This window comes from Juglans microcarpa x Juglans regia, chromosome 6D (genome assembly GCF_004785595.1).
Source record: "Juglans microcarpa x Juglans regia isolate MS1-56 chromosome 6D, Jm3101_v1.0, whole genome shotgun sequence".
Classification (NCBI taxonomy): Eukaryota; Viridiplantae; Streptophyta; class Magnoliopsida; order Fagales; family Juglandaceae; genus Juglans; species Juglans microcarpa x Juglans regia.
Window position 1 is genome coordinate 30,553,956 of NC_054604.1, and position 16,411 is coordinate 30,570,366.

At 38.5% G+C, this 16,411-nt stretch overlaps 1 protein-coding gene across 2 annotated transcripts in view; it reads left to right on the forward strand.

Annotated features, from left to right (window-relative positions):
• Window positions 1-16,411, forward strand: part of LOC121234010 (E4 SUMO-protein ligase PIAL2-like) — a 42,202-nt gene continuing 25,791 nt past the window's right edge. Inside the window, exons 1-12 of one of the 2 annotated variants that reach the window (XM_041129802.1) lie at window positions 1-268; window positions 4,955-5,027; window positions 6,761-6,826; window positions 8,234-8,299; window positions 8,370-8,452; window positions 9,263-9,314; window positions 9,399-9,470; window positions 12,680-12,747; window positions 12,835-12,883; window positions 12,993-13,077; window positions 13,171-13,272; window positions 13,434-13,485. In XM_041129802.1, the coding sequence (XP_040985736.1) occupies window positions 69-268; window positions 4,955-5,027; window positions 6,761-6,826; window positions 8,234-8,299; window positions 8,370-8,452; window positions 9,263-9,314; window positions 9,399-9,470; window positions 12,680-12,747; window positions 12,835-12,883; window positions 12,993-13,077; window positions 13,171-13,272; window positions 13,434-13,485 (968 nt within the window). In that variant the 5' untranslated portion in view covers window positions 1-68. Of the gene's footprint in view, window positions 269-4,954; window positions 5,028-6,760; window positions 6,827-8,233; window positions 8,300-8,369; window positions 9,315-9,398; window positions 9,471-12,679; window positions 12,748-12,834; window positions 12,884-12,992; window positions 13,078-13,170; window positions 13,273-13,433; window positions 13,486-16,411 lie in introns of those variants that run through there. The other variant, XM_041129803.1, reaches the window with a different exon arrangement.

Here is a 16,411-nt window from a genome sequence, read left to right on the forward strand (position 1 = left end):
CCCACCAACTTCGTAATTGCTAAAAAAGGTCCAAACAAAAAGCGATATAGAGCGAGCGAGGCGATTGAATGGCCGGAACTACGTTGAGACCGTCGCTGGCGCCGGGCGGATTGGCCGGGACGAATATAGGGCCGGGTCGTCCACCGTCTCCCTCTTCTGTCAACTCTTACCGAGTTTCCGCTGTCGTCGAGCGATTGACCGGGCACGCCCTACTCGGAAATCGTAGCGACGCCATTGAATTCTTCAAACTATGCTTATCTCTCGCCAGGTTCGTACCGCACGTACTTTTTTTTGGTACGCGTATTTAAAGCGAGATATTCCCTATTTGGGAATTTTTTTGTTTTATTAGTGCTCCCGAGGCCAGATGCTTTTTCCCCTATTTCTGAACCTGGATTTGCTCTTGGAATCTCATTTTAGCTTTTTGTCGATGGTTTTTTGGGAATCCGGCTTTCAAATGCCTATTTTGTTTAAGCTGGTTTTGGTTGCGGAGAACTTATACTTTTTGGTGAATTAGGATATGTTTGTTTATTTGTAGTTTTTCATTTTTCTTAGAAACATAATGGAGGACTGATTCTTTTTTCCTTATAGCTTTTATGGATGATTTTTTTAAATAAGGACTATGGATGGTGTTTGTTTGCACGAAGTTGATGATTGATTCACATGTGAATGGTTGGGTGTGGGGGTGTAAAATTAAAAACCTCTAACCAATTTAGTTGTTATAACTATTTAAGCAGTGGTTTCAGGACCTTGTCTCATTCCCGTATGTACATGGCGTGGGTGTGTTGGGGAGAGGTGGGCCGTGGGGGTTGAATTTTGGGTGGCTGTGAGTAAATGCCATGATTAGTTTTTCATGATAGTAAGAGTGTTATGCTTCGTGGGATGGAAAATACCAAAGGGTGACATAGTGGTCTTGGGGCAAGCCGTATAAATTAGATGTTTTGAGTTTGAAACTCCACATTCTCACTTGTAGGGCCATCGAACTTGGAGAATTTCCAACAAGGTGCACTTGTTGGAAACTTCTTTGCCAAGGGCATGTGCACCCCTTGGATTAGTTGGGACTTTGTCTCGGGCACCTAGTGCCAATAGAAAAAAAGCTTCATGGGGTGGAAGGGTTATGAAATTAAGGGGTTTGGATTTTTTTTTTATAAAATTTTTAGGTTGTAGTTTCGAATTCTTGCTGTCTACTTGGGTTTTCAATTGGCATATACTTCCACTTAGTTAATTGATTGAAGATCTTCACTATGATATCATCAAGTGATTTGGGGGTTGGTAGGGGTGACAATATGTGACACAACCCGTGAACCCAATACGAATATGACATGAAATTAGTGTGTAACACCCATTCCTGTAGGTCAAGAATTGTAACGCCCCAATGGAAGGCTCAAACCACATGGCCTATACTCTAAAAGGACTAGTCAATGATACAATTAGAGCCCTATTGGAACCTTAGAAAGGGCAAGAACTTCTCCTTCCCAAGCAATGTGGGATCCCATACACTACCTACCCTTATCCATATCATATGGGGTATCACAATTTACCCCCCTTAAATTCCCGACGTCCTCGTCGGGCCTGTCCATTGTAGGTGGCACGGCTCAAGTCCCACATTTCTGGTTGGGATAGGCTCTGATACCATTTGTAACGCCCCAATGGAAGGCTCAAACCACATGGCCTATACTCTAAAAGGACTAGTCAACGATACAATTAGAGCCCTATTGGAACCTTATAAAGGGCAAGAACTTCTCCTTCCCAAGCAATGTGGGATCCCATACACTACCTACCCTTATCCATATCATATGGGGTATCACAAGAATGTTATGTACATTCATGACATAACGCCCGGTAAAGAGATTCAGTCTCATAAAATACCTCATCTATTGGATCATAAAACTCATATAGTATGACAGTCTTTCATAACATAAAAGCTGAGAAATAAAAGAAATGACATAAGCAAGTTCTATGTGATACCAACATTGACATTAAATCATACACTAAGTCTTTGGTAATTTATTCTACTCCTGGCACTCTTGCACTGTATGCACGAAATCATCATTTGGGATATTAAAACATTAAAACAGAGAAACAAACAAATGAGTCGAAGACTCAGTAATAGCACATCATACTATAAACTTAACTTAGTTTAACATTAGGCTTAATTTTGAAAACTTACATATATCGTCACACATTCACATAACATATATATCATTCATTAGTAACATACGCGGAATCATACATAATCATGGCACATGTAACATGGATGCATGAATGACTGACTCCATACATTTCCTAACAATCATACATGACTTGCTCATCTTGTCTTTCACTTATTTAATGGCCATCATTACACGTGTGCATCGTTCCAATTGTCGTTGACCGTATATAACATATCATAACATAGGGTAAACCATGCTTGGGTTTGTGACACTGTATAACTTATCATAACATGTAGTGAAACACGCTTGGGTCCGCGTTATCACTTAACATATGGTGAACCACGCTTGAGTCTGTGGCACCACGTAACATAACATGTGGTGAAGCATGCTTGGGTCCGTGTCACCTCAAGACATCATATCTTTCATGTGGTGGACCACGCTTGAGTCCGTGGCTTGCACATCCACCCATAACTTAAGGCCAATCTTAAAGCTTGCTTGTCATTTATGTGTTTTCTTATTAACTTTCATAATGCATGTGAACATGTTTGACTTCATGAAATTACTTGGCATGACATACTCTTGTGCATGACATAACATTGAACATGCATATTAACGTGAGTCTTACACAACATATCATAACATAGGCATGGCATACCGTGATCTAAACATTACATGAACATTTCATGGCATACATGTGATTTTTATAACATCTCCATCCATCTAACAACAATCCATATCAGCATAGCATACATAGGCTCCTTTACAAGCATATCAACAACATATCATAACATAGGCATGGCATAACATGATCTAAACATTACATGAACATTACACGGCATACATGTGATTTTCATAACATCTCATCCATCTAACAACAATCCATATCAGCATAGCATACGTAGGCTCATGCATCTCACGTTGCATAAGCCTATGTATGCTATGCTGATATGGATTGTTGCATAAGCCATATCAGCATAGCATACATAGGCTCATGCATCTCACGTTGCATAAGTCACGTAAGCTTTCATAAGATCAAGTGTAAGATAAGCTCAGAGCAGTTAATAAGATGACCATTAGATGTATGGTACCAATGCGATTTATGGGTGGACGTGCAAGCTACGGACGTAAGCGTTGTCCACCGTAGTATGCTAGAATACTATCAACAGCTGCTTTTGCGGCTGTGGGATGTGGGGTCTGTGCGCAACCTTACACATAGGGTAACAGGGTTAAGTGTGTGGGTCAGTATGATAAGTCAGATAAGCCAAGATAAGTCATGCATGTCATAGCATACGTATGAACAGTCATAATTTTAAGTTCTCAGCATGAAATATTTTATGAAAAATCTTATGTTAAGTATGTTTATGTTATGATGGGTTTCTTACTGAGTTATCGACTCATTTTAGTTGTTTAATGTTTTTAAACCACCCCAGGTTAGAATATTTATGAAAGTAGAGCTGTAGAATGAGATTTAGTCTAGGGATGCGTGACAGTGACCTAGATCATCTACACAAATGTTAAGTTATGATTTTGTAATTTCAGTATTTTTAATAAAGAATGATTGTGTTATGAGAAATCTTTGTACCTTGCGCTTTCTTTAGATTAAAAGAAAATATTTTTAAGTCAAGTTCAGTAATAGCACTACCGCTTCCTCTAGAATTTCTAAAAGTGATTTTATTCTTAAACCTGGGAAGTGGGGTATTGCATGGGTAGAATATCCACTTACCTGCCCGCCTAACCTATAAATAAAAAAATTGTAATTTCTAACCCTAATTTTCCTACCCTTCCACATCTCACCTCTCTCTTTCTTATTCTTCTTCTCCTTGCCTCCCACCGCATTTCACACATCCCTATTCTCGTCTTTTCAATTCTCACAGCCCCTTTCTCCTCGTCTTCCTCGTTTCTTTGTCTTCTTCTTCTTCTCCGTCTTCTCCGTCTTCTTCGTCTCGTTCTTTTTCTTCTTCTCTTTGTTATCCGTCTGCAATCGTCTTCCTCTCTATCTTCTTCTTCTTCTTCTTCTCATGGCCTCTGGTCTTTGAAGGTTTGGTCGCAAAAGGTCTCTGGTCTCGAGCTAGAGAACTAGAGGTTAGCATAGAGATCTTCCTTGTTTGCGGCCAATGTTTGATTTTTTGTTGGATCCATGGTTTTTTGGTTAGATCTGTCATTTTATTGTTTATATTAGTGCGATTTTTTGTTGGATTTGGTTTTGGATAATGGCATTTGTGTTTTGGATCTCGTCTCCGTCTCTGTCTCACTCTCTGTCACTCTCTCCATCTCTGTCTCGAGTAGCCGGACGGCTTGTGGGCCAATTTGCCCTCCTTCCAATCGTACAGGGCCACCCGCCCGCATATAACGGTAATGCGTAGCGAGGACAAAAGGCGGCCCGCCCAGGTGGGTGTGGGGGCCGGGATGACTGGCTGCCCTTTCGCATAAGGTGGGTAGCAAGACTAGTGGTGCATGTATCTAACAATGTATGGTGTGCAATATTTTATTTAATTCTCATTGACCGCCATATTGCATTTTTTTTTACTTGGTAGGCCCCGACTTAATGGTCATTCTTCTTGTGAATGGTATGATTGTCATTATGAGGATTTTTTCGTCGTTCTTGTTGAAACATGCGGGCATACTTGAGTATTGTGCTTTTTTATTTGTTTGTACCCTATTTCTTTTAATCCAACGAGGGATCGAGTTGGAGTCATCATTGTTGGAATCATCATCATCATTTTTGTTGTTAATATTGCCATTATCGTTGTTGTTGTTATTGTTATCATTGTTTTACTTGACTATATTTACTTTGACATAAACAGAGGTATTGATTATGCAGTTGCAAACAATGAGGTTCCGAACAAAGCTCAAGATCTGCCTTTATTGTTGAAGCAGGTGATTTTTGTCTTATCATATGGATGTCTTATTCTTGATTTTCCACATATTTTACCTTTTTATGGTCCTTTGGAGGTGCATTATGCCTTGGACTACGTAACCGGGTGGCAAATAAGAGGTATTGGTATTTGTGGAATGTAGCTAGGACTGGGTGGCGGGGCACTCAGACCTAGTTTGCCTGCCAAAATTGCTTGCTCTTTGGGAAATCTGCGGATAGGTATTTAAATAAGAACATGTATAGAGTCGAGGGCCTGTGCACCCCCGGGATTAGTCGGGACAGTGTTCCCGGACACCGGTGCCAAGAAAATAAATAAATAAATAAGAACATGTATAGCGGGCGGGTGTGGGTGGAATATGCACCTGCTGGTAATAACTGCCCACCCATTATACATGTACGTATAAACAATAAACCCTAAAATTTCTTCAGCTCTTCTTCATTTGCCCGCTTCTCCTTTTTTCTCTCTTTCGCTTCTCCTTATTTCTTTTTCTCCTTTCTTCTTCCCCATTTCTCAACCTCTCTCATTTTTTTCTATCCTCACCATGGTCCATGTGTGCAGGTCCACATATTGCATTTTTTTTACTTGGTAGGCCCCGACTTAATGGTCATTCTTCTTGTGAATGGTATGATTGTCATTATGAGGGTTTTTTTCGTCGTTCTTGTTGAAACACGCAGGCATACTTGAGTATTGTGCTTTTTTATTTGTTTGTACCTTATTTTTTTTAATCCTACGAGGGATCGAGTTGGAGTCATCATTGTTGTAATCATCATCATATGGTGCACATACACATGGCCACACCACTGCCATGGCGGTGGGTCTCAAATCTCGTCATCTTGAAGGCATAAACCATGGTCTGTGCTGTGGGTCTTGAATATGAGACCTTTGACAAGAGCTATCTGAGACCTTTGATTGGATCTGTCTGAGATCTGTGATCAAATTTGAGACCTTTTGGATGGGTTTGATTTTTGTTTGAGGTTAAGTTTTAGTGTTGATGGGGGTTTGACTTTTGTTGGGATTGAAGCTTATATTCAGTCAGAAGTGTTTGTAATATATGTAATGGTAGAGAAGATGCTCTATTGCCGAATTTACTCTCAAAGTCTCTGCTGTTGTTCACTATTAGTTTTGGGTAGGGGGCCCCGGACGGTGGGCTGGGCAACATGGCTGTCCGTTCAACGGGAACTGGTGGGTGGCGGGGTGGGGGAGAGTGGCCACCCTGCCCAGGGCAGGTAGCAACCCAAAGTAGCATTGTTGTTTTTATGCATGCTATTTAACACATAAGGAGATTTATTTGAATTCTTGGTTGTTAAGCTGTTCTAGTTTAGAGTTTAGTATCTCCCTTTTACTTTGTTAAGAAGCACAGCTGCTGTAATATCTTGTCTGAAGAAAATGATGCCTCGAATATGGGAATGAGATTATATGGTTACCTAATGAGGTTTCCTGATACGATCTGCCCTTGTGTTTTAGGATACGTACTATGATTTGCTACTTGTGATTCTGCACCAGAATGAAAATAAAACTTAAGTTTTCTCCAGAGAAAGGAGCCAGTGAATCATTCTATTTATGCATATTTTTCATGTCAGAATTGTGGACATTCAAAATCCATTCTGTAGTGCGAGATTTCGTGAGTTAGTGGTGTATTATTGTATATATGTCATATTTGGCCCAGTTAGATAATATTAAACCTTGCTTCATAATGTGACAGCGTTCTATTATTTTTAATGTGATGGTGTGTAGGTGTGCCAGCGTAAAAAAGATAACTTCTTACAGGCAGCTATCATGGTGCTTATGCTCTCTGTGAAGGTATGAGTTAAATGCAGCGTTTCTTTTGATTAAATGCAGCTATTTGGATGTCCAGTCCCTTGCCTTGTTTGCATGTCAGAAACAGATTCAATGTTTAGAATGGGTTCTGTGTACTGGGACAAGGCCCATCTTTAGTAAAATTTTATTTTTCTCATAAAAGTTGTTTGGAATGAGTACCATCTTTATGAGGCATTTTTTACATTATTGCAAAAAGAAAAAAGCTAAAGACAGTCAATTTTATGTACTCCTTGCGCACGAATCCCACCTAGCATGTACAGAAAATAAAATGGGGTGTTTTATTCGAAACTGAGAAGTGGTGTTTTGGGGGCACTTTGAAACTGAGAAACAATTAGAAACTGAGAAGGGTGCTGCGCAATATTTAGAAAAAACAAACGACCACTCATCTGCTGGCAGTCAGGAATTGTTAAGGATTTCTCCATATTACATGTGGCTGATCCATTTGGTCTGTTCTTAGACTTGCTCTGTTGAGCTGGAACATTGAAGTGACTTTCATGCTCATGAGACTACATGAAAGAAATAAATCCACCATCCTGGGGCTGGTCTGGAAAAAAGCCTGCCAGCCCTCGTGCAACCATTTGTGGTGTCTTTGTAGTATGGCTTCTAGTTTGACAACTTTCCCTCAAAGCAATGCCCCGATAAATTACATGAATCCTGGCTTATATGAGGGACAATATGATGATGGCAGTGGTAGACCTCATTTTGAATATTTACAGGAGAGACTTCAAAAAGTGTTGGAAACCTTGGAGTTAAAGGGTTGAGTTGGCCAAGATGTGATTGTGCAGGCCCTACTGGCACTGATGCATCTTCATCTTTGTTGACCACCATCAAATTCTTCCCCATCAGCTTGGGTGAACATTAACAATGCTGCTTAGAGAGAGAGAGAGAGAGAGAGAGAGATTAGAGAGAGAGAGAGAGAGGAAAAATAGTTGCTGGGCATCTATCATCATTCTTCCCAGGGTCTGACGTGAGTGGCAGTGAAGAGAGAGTAGCCGAACGCTGGGGGGGGGTGGTGGAGGAACGAGAGAGACAGAGAGCCACCCACAATCGCTGACAATGGGGAGTGCGTAAATCCGGAGACGGGGGGCAAAAATCTGACCTGCTGTGAGTGCTGTCCGTTGTCTTCTTCTATTCTTCGTGTTTTCCAATTTGTTTTTAATAAAACAAGCTGCCACGTCAGCTGGGGTGTGCGAATTCGTGCGCGAGTTCGACTATATGTAGCGGGATTGTTGCAAAAATACTCAGTTTTGGCTATTTGTATTTCTCCATTCTAATTTCTACCTTAAATATTTCTTGAGGAATGTCCTGCAAGTTAAATAGTATACTTCCAAATTTTTGTATGTCATTGTGTACGATATATTATTAATGAACTTTGGTTTTTCATGGCAGAATGCATGTAAGATTGGGTGGTTTTCAGAAAAGGAGTCTGAAGAACTTATCATTCTTGCAAATGAGGTCTGCTATCAATTGTAGTATTTGCCTTTGTATGTTATGGCTATAGCTAATAATTCTCTCTGATTCTTAGATAGGTAGCAGCTTCTGCATTTTGGGAAATATTAACGCGGGACCTAGTAATTCTCCTTCCACTATAAAACAAATAATGGAGAGGTAGGAACATGTGCTTTGCACTGCAGAATTTCTTACTGTATCTTAAGGTGCAATCAAATTTTTCTGGCAACCGGTTATGTAATCTTTTGTTTTAAATAATTTTGCTGGATTTTCAGCTGAGGCCCCAAAGGTACAAAGTGTAATATATGGAGTTAGAAATTTGAACTTTACTAGGAACAGGTAGACTTTTCCTTCAAAGGATATCAGAGAAGATACATATTCTGACTTGTTCAGTTAGCCTTTTATATCTGAGCAATTAATGCCTTATATATATGCCGTTGTTCTTTGACTTGTAGGGGGTATGTATAGGGATCTTGTCTAATTTGAATATATTTTTAATTCTTTATGATATCCATGCTGGTGCTAGTATGAATGTTTGTTTCAGATAATTTTTATTTTTTATTGGCACCGGGTGTCTGGGACAAATTCCCAATTTTTTTAGATTATTTTAATAGGGTCTGACTACAGTGATGTGGGCTAAGGCCCAAGTCAAACTGTAACTTGGTCAGCAAGGAAATTACTGTAACTTTTGGTTTTATTCAAGTCACATTATCATGCATATTACTGGGTTTTATATTGACTTAATTTTTATCTCATCTCGATAGATGTCACGTGGAAGTTTGAGTGAAGTTTTCAGGCAGCCAGGATTCAAAAATTGATTTCCTAGTTGGACCAATGGTGTATTTTAGAATGTCATGAAACAATAGGATATTGAGTCGCTACTAGTTATAAATACACTCTTGTGGATTATCATAAATTGATGATTAATGAATTCTCTCTCTCTCTCTCTCTCTCTCTCTGCGTGTGCAGGTTCTACCCACGAATGAGGATGGGGCAAATACTTGCTTCCCTTGAAGTCAAGGTAGGTCCTCCTTTCCTCTAAAGCTGATTCTTTTCTATTCTTGAATCACATGCACGTTTTAATTTATTTTTGTTTATCCTCTAGCCTGGATATGGGGCATACGTGATTGATTTCCAAATTTTAAAGACTACGGTACATTCTCCCGAAGAAAAAATTGTAAGCATCTTCTCGATTAATCTGGATTAGGTTACGATATGGGTTTTTCTCCTTCTTCAAAAAATTTGTTTTTCTCCCTCTCTCTCTCGTGGAAACGTTGAACACCCACCGCCCCCCCCCTTCCCCCCCCAAAAATCCCCTCTTAGCAACATGCCTGTTTGTAGCCAAGCTTCATATTCCACTTATGTAGTTGTGTGTGTATGGGTGTACAATTTTGTGCTCGATCCATTTCAATATGTGGTATAATATTAGTTTTTTTTATATATATATAATAATAAAAATTTCAATAAAAGTGCAAAAGCCACAATTCAAGTACATAGGAAGTATACAAGGGAGACACCTATCTAGAAAGAGAAAAAGATACCAGAAACTAGAAAAAGAAAGCCCATTAAAGTCTATAGAAGCTGTCCAAAGGAAGAGAATATACTACCTTTAAGTTTGCTAATATCCATTCATTGAAATTTAACCCAGTGGTTTGGGCATTCATTTCTGATCCTAGTTTTGCATTGTTATTTTTTTTCCTCTAGAAGTACCATGGCCTTATGGTATGTATGCCACGTGCCCGGGCCAAACGGAGTCGGTCACATTTTTGCCAATTTGCTCTTGCTAAGCGGCAAACCCATTGAATGCAAAGTTGCAAAGTTATGAGTTTGGACTTTTTCTCTTGGGGCTTCCTAAAGTAATACCATGGTCTTATGACATGTATGCCACGCCCCCGAGCAAAACGGAGCCGGTCACATTTTTGCCATTTTTCTCTTGCTAAGTAGCAAACCAATTGAATGCAAAGTTGTAAAGTTATGAGTTCGGAGTTTTTCTCTTGGGGGCTTCCTATAGTAATACCATGGTCTTATGGCATGTATGCCACGCCCCCGAGCCAAATGGAGCCGGTTACATTTTTGTCACTTTGCTCTTGTTAAGTAGCGAACCAAATGAATGTCAAGTTGCAAAGTTATGAGTTTGGAGCAAGGCTAAAAAAATCAGAATCTGGTAAGGACCGATTCAATGAATCGGGTGATTCAACAAATTGAATCGGGCAATTCTTGACAATTTTGAATAAGATATTTCAATGTGGATAAAAAGTATTAAAATTCATATTTGATGCAATTCAAGGATTTTATATCATGTATAAAAGAGTATAAAATATAAATTTATTGACTAGTTTCAATAAAAATATGATATGAATCTAAATAGCTTCAATAAATATGTAATTTATGTATTTAACTTCAATAGTCGACATCTTTTTGCCTTATATATGAAAAATATAAAGATCATTAAGGTATAAACACGTGGCAAATGTAGTATTTTATGCACAACCATAAATTTAATATAAAATACTCATTCATGTCCTTATTTTTTTTCAACTAAAAAAATAAAGAACTACATGTTTTATCTTTCAATTTTTCTGCAATTCTTATTGAATTCAATGATGAAAAAGTTAATATATGTTTAGTTCTATCATATTTTTGTACAAAAAATTAAAAGAAAAACCTAGTCGTCAGACAACCTAAAAATAAATACAGTTTTGAATTGGTTGGAATTGGTCTAAAATTGGCTAGAATCGGTCAATTAAAGCGGTTCAATGAACGATTTAAAATGTTCACTAAAATCGGTTCAATTTCGTACCAATTCAATTTGAATAGGCTAAATCGGTCTTAATTGAATCATTTTTTCGAGCCTTGGTTTAGAGTTTATCTCTTGGGGGTACCTAGGCCTTCTGTTGAGGGTTCAATTTAAAGTCAAGTCCATTTAAAAGGACGCTCTTGGGGATATGGAACAAAGATTGGCCCTGGGTGGAAGAGGTTATATTTGTCAAAGGGTGGTAGGTTTACCTTGATAGAGAGTATGTTGTCAAATGTACCTGCTCATGTTATGACCTGGTTTCCCTCTTCCCGGCACCGTCATTATTCACATCAAAGATTATAGAGGGGCTTCTTTTGGGGAGGAGCAAGAATTTCACTTGGTGAATTATTCAAGGTTTGCTTCTGATATTGAAGGAGGCTGGGAATTTGGAAGCTATCCCGTTTAACTTGGTTTTATTGGGTCGATTACATATTAAAAAAATCTAGGTTCTACAGGGGAAGTGGGAATGGCACTATACCAGTGGGAGATAAAGCCATTGGAGGATGGTGTTTGAAATGAAATATGGAAGTTTGTGGGGTGATTAGTTTATTATGTGGTTATTGAGATTTTTGGTGTTGATTTTATAGAAAAAACATTTGTAGGGGTTGGGTCTTTTTTTATATTTGCTAGATATGAGGTTGGAATTAACTCCAGGATAAACTTTTGGCACTGTGTGTGATTTAGGGGGTCTTCAGTTTTGTTCAATTGCATGTGTTATTAATGCTTCGGTGGTAGACAATTGTAGATTTTGAATTACTATCGATGGAAGTGAAATTATTAGAGCAGCACAAAGATTGGAAGGTGGACCTCTTTTCTTCATTTAATGCTCTATTTATTTTGTTACGTTGAGACAGGTGAGAAAAGATAGAGCGTGTTGGGTCCTATTTAAGAGAGGGTGTTTGAAGTGAAATCATTTTATCATGTGTTGTTTCCCCTGGAAAGTTTTCACTTCCTATGGAAGAATATTGGACAGATTAGGGCCCCTTTAGAAATAACCTTTGCTTGGGTGAAGGCATTGTGGAAATTCTTATAATGGATGATATTAAGAACCTACAGGTTATTGTAAAAAAGTGGTGCTGTATATGTAAGAGGAATGGGGAAGCACTGGATCATTTGCACATTGTGAAGTAGGTTGAATTTATGACGAGCTGGTTTTAGCCTTCTTGGGTCGGATTGGATGATTCCTTGACAGGTGGAGGATCTTTTCATGTGTTGGAGAGGACGTTTTGGCAGCCAAATAGTGAAACTGAATCCCAATTTGCCTAGTACGGTTATGTGGAAGGATAAGGATGATCAAAACTTCAAGGATTGTATGAAGGCTGTGGAAGAGTTCAAGGGATTTCTTTTTTAGAGCTCATTTTCATTGGTTGGCTGCAAATTTATGTTTTCCCAGTTTTAGTTTTCTGAAACTTTTTTCTCTTATTATTTTTCTGGATAGGAGTATCTTTTATATGCTTCTTGTATACTTGGGTAGCTTCTTTTGTTCGTTAGTAAGATTATATTACTTATCGATAGGCATAATTTATTTTAATGAAAATCATTTCTAAAACCTCAATTTTTAATAATTGTACTTTATATTTTGCTTGTAGCGGTTATTTGTAGCACAGACAGATAGTATAGAGACATCTGCATGCATTATATGTCCTCCCCAAGTGAGGTATGATTTACTTATTTTTCCTTATTCTTTTAAGATACTGGAATTATTTATCATTTATTCTGAAAACATCTCTATTAATGCCTGTAGCTTTCTTCTGAATGGAAAGGGAGTTGACAGAAGGACTACTATTCTAATGGTTTGTGCAATTTCTTTTACTTTGTGGATAACTTTTTGTATATGATGGCGCTTAATGCTGATTGTAGCCTAAGTTTGATCTGATATCTTTGTTTGTATATCATTTCTAGGACTCTGGACCACAGTTACCAACAAATGTGACTACAATGCTGAAATACGGAACAAATCTTCTTCAGGCTGTAGGCCAGTTTAATGGTAAGCTTGATCATGTGGCTTCAATGTTTTAAGCATCCTGATATGCTGTGTGATATTCATCCAGCTCTAATAGAAACTGTCATTATTGTTTAGGTCATTATATCATAGCTGTTGCCTTCGTAAGTGTGATGTCATCACCTGACACCCCAGTGCCACCTGATTATGTGCAACCTGCTGTAGCTTCAGTTGACCCAGGTATGCCTAAAAGGACTATAATGTAGAAATAGACATTTTACTTTGCGAATTTTGTGTATTTTATAGTTTCACACTATTTATTGATTTGCAATAAGTGGAACTTCCCTTACCATTATATTGATGTTTGATTGATGAAATATCCTTTATTTTTTTAATATCAGATTCTGACATAATTGAAGGACCATCACGGATATCACTTCGTTGTCCTATAAGGTATGCCATGGTTGTTGCTTAGGATTTTATGTTTACTGCCTTTTGGAGCTCTTTATTTTAGGCCTCGTTTGGTTACATAAATTAGATGAGATGAGATGATAAATTTGTGAATAGTAGTGAGATAATTTGTGAATAGTAATGAAATGGTCTGAGTTAAGATTTTTATGAGATTTGGAAGAGAGAGAAAAAGTTGAATAAAAAAATTATAAATTTAAAAGAGAGTTAGAATATAATTTTTTAATATAATTTTTATTTTGGGATTTGAAAAAGTTGAATTGTTTTTTTGTGTTTTGTTTAGAAATTTGGAAAAGTTGTAATGGTTAGGTCTGATTAGATGAAAAAGTTGAAAATTTGAAAATAAAAAATGTTTGTGTTTGAATGATGTTTGGATATTGAAATGAGATTAGATGGATTGATAGGTTTGTGAAACCAAACCAGGCCTTAGTCTAGTAAATTCCGGCCTAAACTTATTTTGGGTTCATGTGGCTTTAGGTTCCGGCAACGTCATCTTTGAAAGGATTTTTTTTTTTTTGATAAGTAAGAAATAATATTATTGATATGAATGAAATAGGCATAGGCCATGTACACATGAAGTATACAGAAGAACACCTAAAAACATTCTAAGTACGATAAATTAAAGACAAGAAATCATGGACATTGTCCCCGTTTAATACAATAGCTGAAAACCAAAGCATTAAGGTGTTGAGAAAGAAATTCTTCAGCCCAATTATTGAGCGTTCCTTATCTTCAAAACAGCGTGCATTCATTTCCGTCCAAATACACCACATGATGCACAACGAGATCATCTTCCACACTACTACCACTTGCTGACAGCCTTGCATCTTCCTCCAACAACCCAACAAATCCACCACCCTCAAAGGCATAAGCCATGCAACATCAACCCTTTGGAATATCTCATCCCACAACACCCTTGTTACTTCACAATGTAGTAAGAGATGGTCCACAGATTCTCCATTCTTTTTACACATGCAACACCAATCCATCACTACACATCCTCTCTTCCGCAGATTGTCCGTAGTCAAGATCTTCCCAAGAGCGGCGTTCCATACAAAGAAGGCTACTTTAAAGGGCACACAAGACCTCCAAATATTCTTCCAGGGGAACGGATTATGGTCCTATGTAACCAAAATGTTATAATACGCCTTAATAGTACATTTTTTGTGGTTATTAGACCTCCACTTCAAACGATCACATTGTGCCAGAGGAGTCCCCATGGAATATAATAGACTGAAAAAATCTGAAACAATAGATAGTTCCCAATCATGGAAATCCCTAATAAAGAGAATATTCTACTAATGAGAACCATGAACAAATAACTGCATATCCTCCACTGAAGCCTCCCTATTAGCTGCAATACGATAGAGGGCCGGAAAAGCCCTTTCCAATGCATGATCACCACACCACACGTCTCGCCAAAAACTTAAACGATTGCCCTCACCGGCTACAAAACGAATCTTTTTTTCGAAACAAGGCCAACCCTTCCTTATAAATTTCCATAAACCCACACCATACCCCCCTCTCATTTCATTGGAACACCAGCCACCCCAAGCAGCACCATATCTAGCGTCTATAATCTCCTTCCACAATGATCCTCCCTCTGAGTGATATTTCCATAGCCATTTCCCCAATAAAGCTTTGTTAAAAGTTTTCAAATCACACACTCCCAACCCCCCATATACAACTAGGGCACATATTGTTTTCCAACTAACCAAATGAAACTTCTTCTCCTCCTCCAAACTTCCCCATAAGAATGCCCTAAAGAGTTTCTCGATCCTATTCACCACCCCTACAGGCATAGGAAACAGAGATAAGAAATATGTAGGGAGATTAGTAAGGGTACTCTTGATAAGAGTGAGACGACCCCCTTTCGATAAATACACCCGCTTCCAGCCAGCCAATCTTTTCTCTATCTTTTCCACCACACCATCCCATATAGCTCTAGCCTTGAAGGTTGCACCCAATGGAAGACCCAAATATTTCATTGGTAAAGAGGACACCTTACAATCCAATAAGCTTGCTAAACTAAGGATATTTGAGACCGCACCCACCGGAACCATCTCGGACTTACCGAGATTCACTTTAAGCCCTGACACTGCTTTAAAGCAATGTAACAATGCTCGTAAGGTTTGGATCTGGCTATTATCCGCTTCACAAAAGATTAAGGTGTCATCTGCAAAAAGAAGGTGTGAAATGGTGATAGGGCCATCAAACCCACTGCCCACCTGAAAACCAGATAAGAAACCTTCGCCAACAGCGGCCTGCACCATCCGATTTAATGCCTCCATAACTATGACAAACAAAAGAGGTGAAAGAGGATCTCCCTGTCTTAAATCCCGGGAACTATAAAAAAAACCAGCAGGTGTACCATTAACTAGAACTGAGAACCTGGCGGTTGAAATACAGTGACGCATTCAGGAAATCCACCTAACCCCAAAGCCACACCTCTCAAACAGGTATAAGAGAAATTCCCAGTTCACATGATCATACGCTTTTTCCATGTCAAGCTTGCAAAGAATACCTGAACCTCTCTCTCGCAATCTATGGTCCAAGCATTCATTTGCAATAAGTACTGAATCAAGAATTTGTCTCCCACAGATAAAAGCGTTCTGAGGCTTGGAGATAATATGTTCCAGCATAGGGCTTAATCTGTTGGCTAGAACCTTAGAAATAATCTTATAAACACCACTAACCAGGCTTATAGGGCGGAAATCCTCAATAATTGAAGCCCCGTGTTTCTTAGGAATGAGAGCAATGAACGTCGCATTAAGGGATTTTTCAAACTTTTGAAAAGAGTGAAATTCACTAAAGACCTGCAAAATATCACCTTTCACTATGTCCCAACAAGTTTGAAAGAAACCCATAGAAAACCCATCTGGACCTGGTGCTTTATCCTTAGCCATCCCAG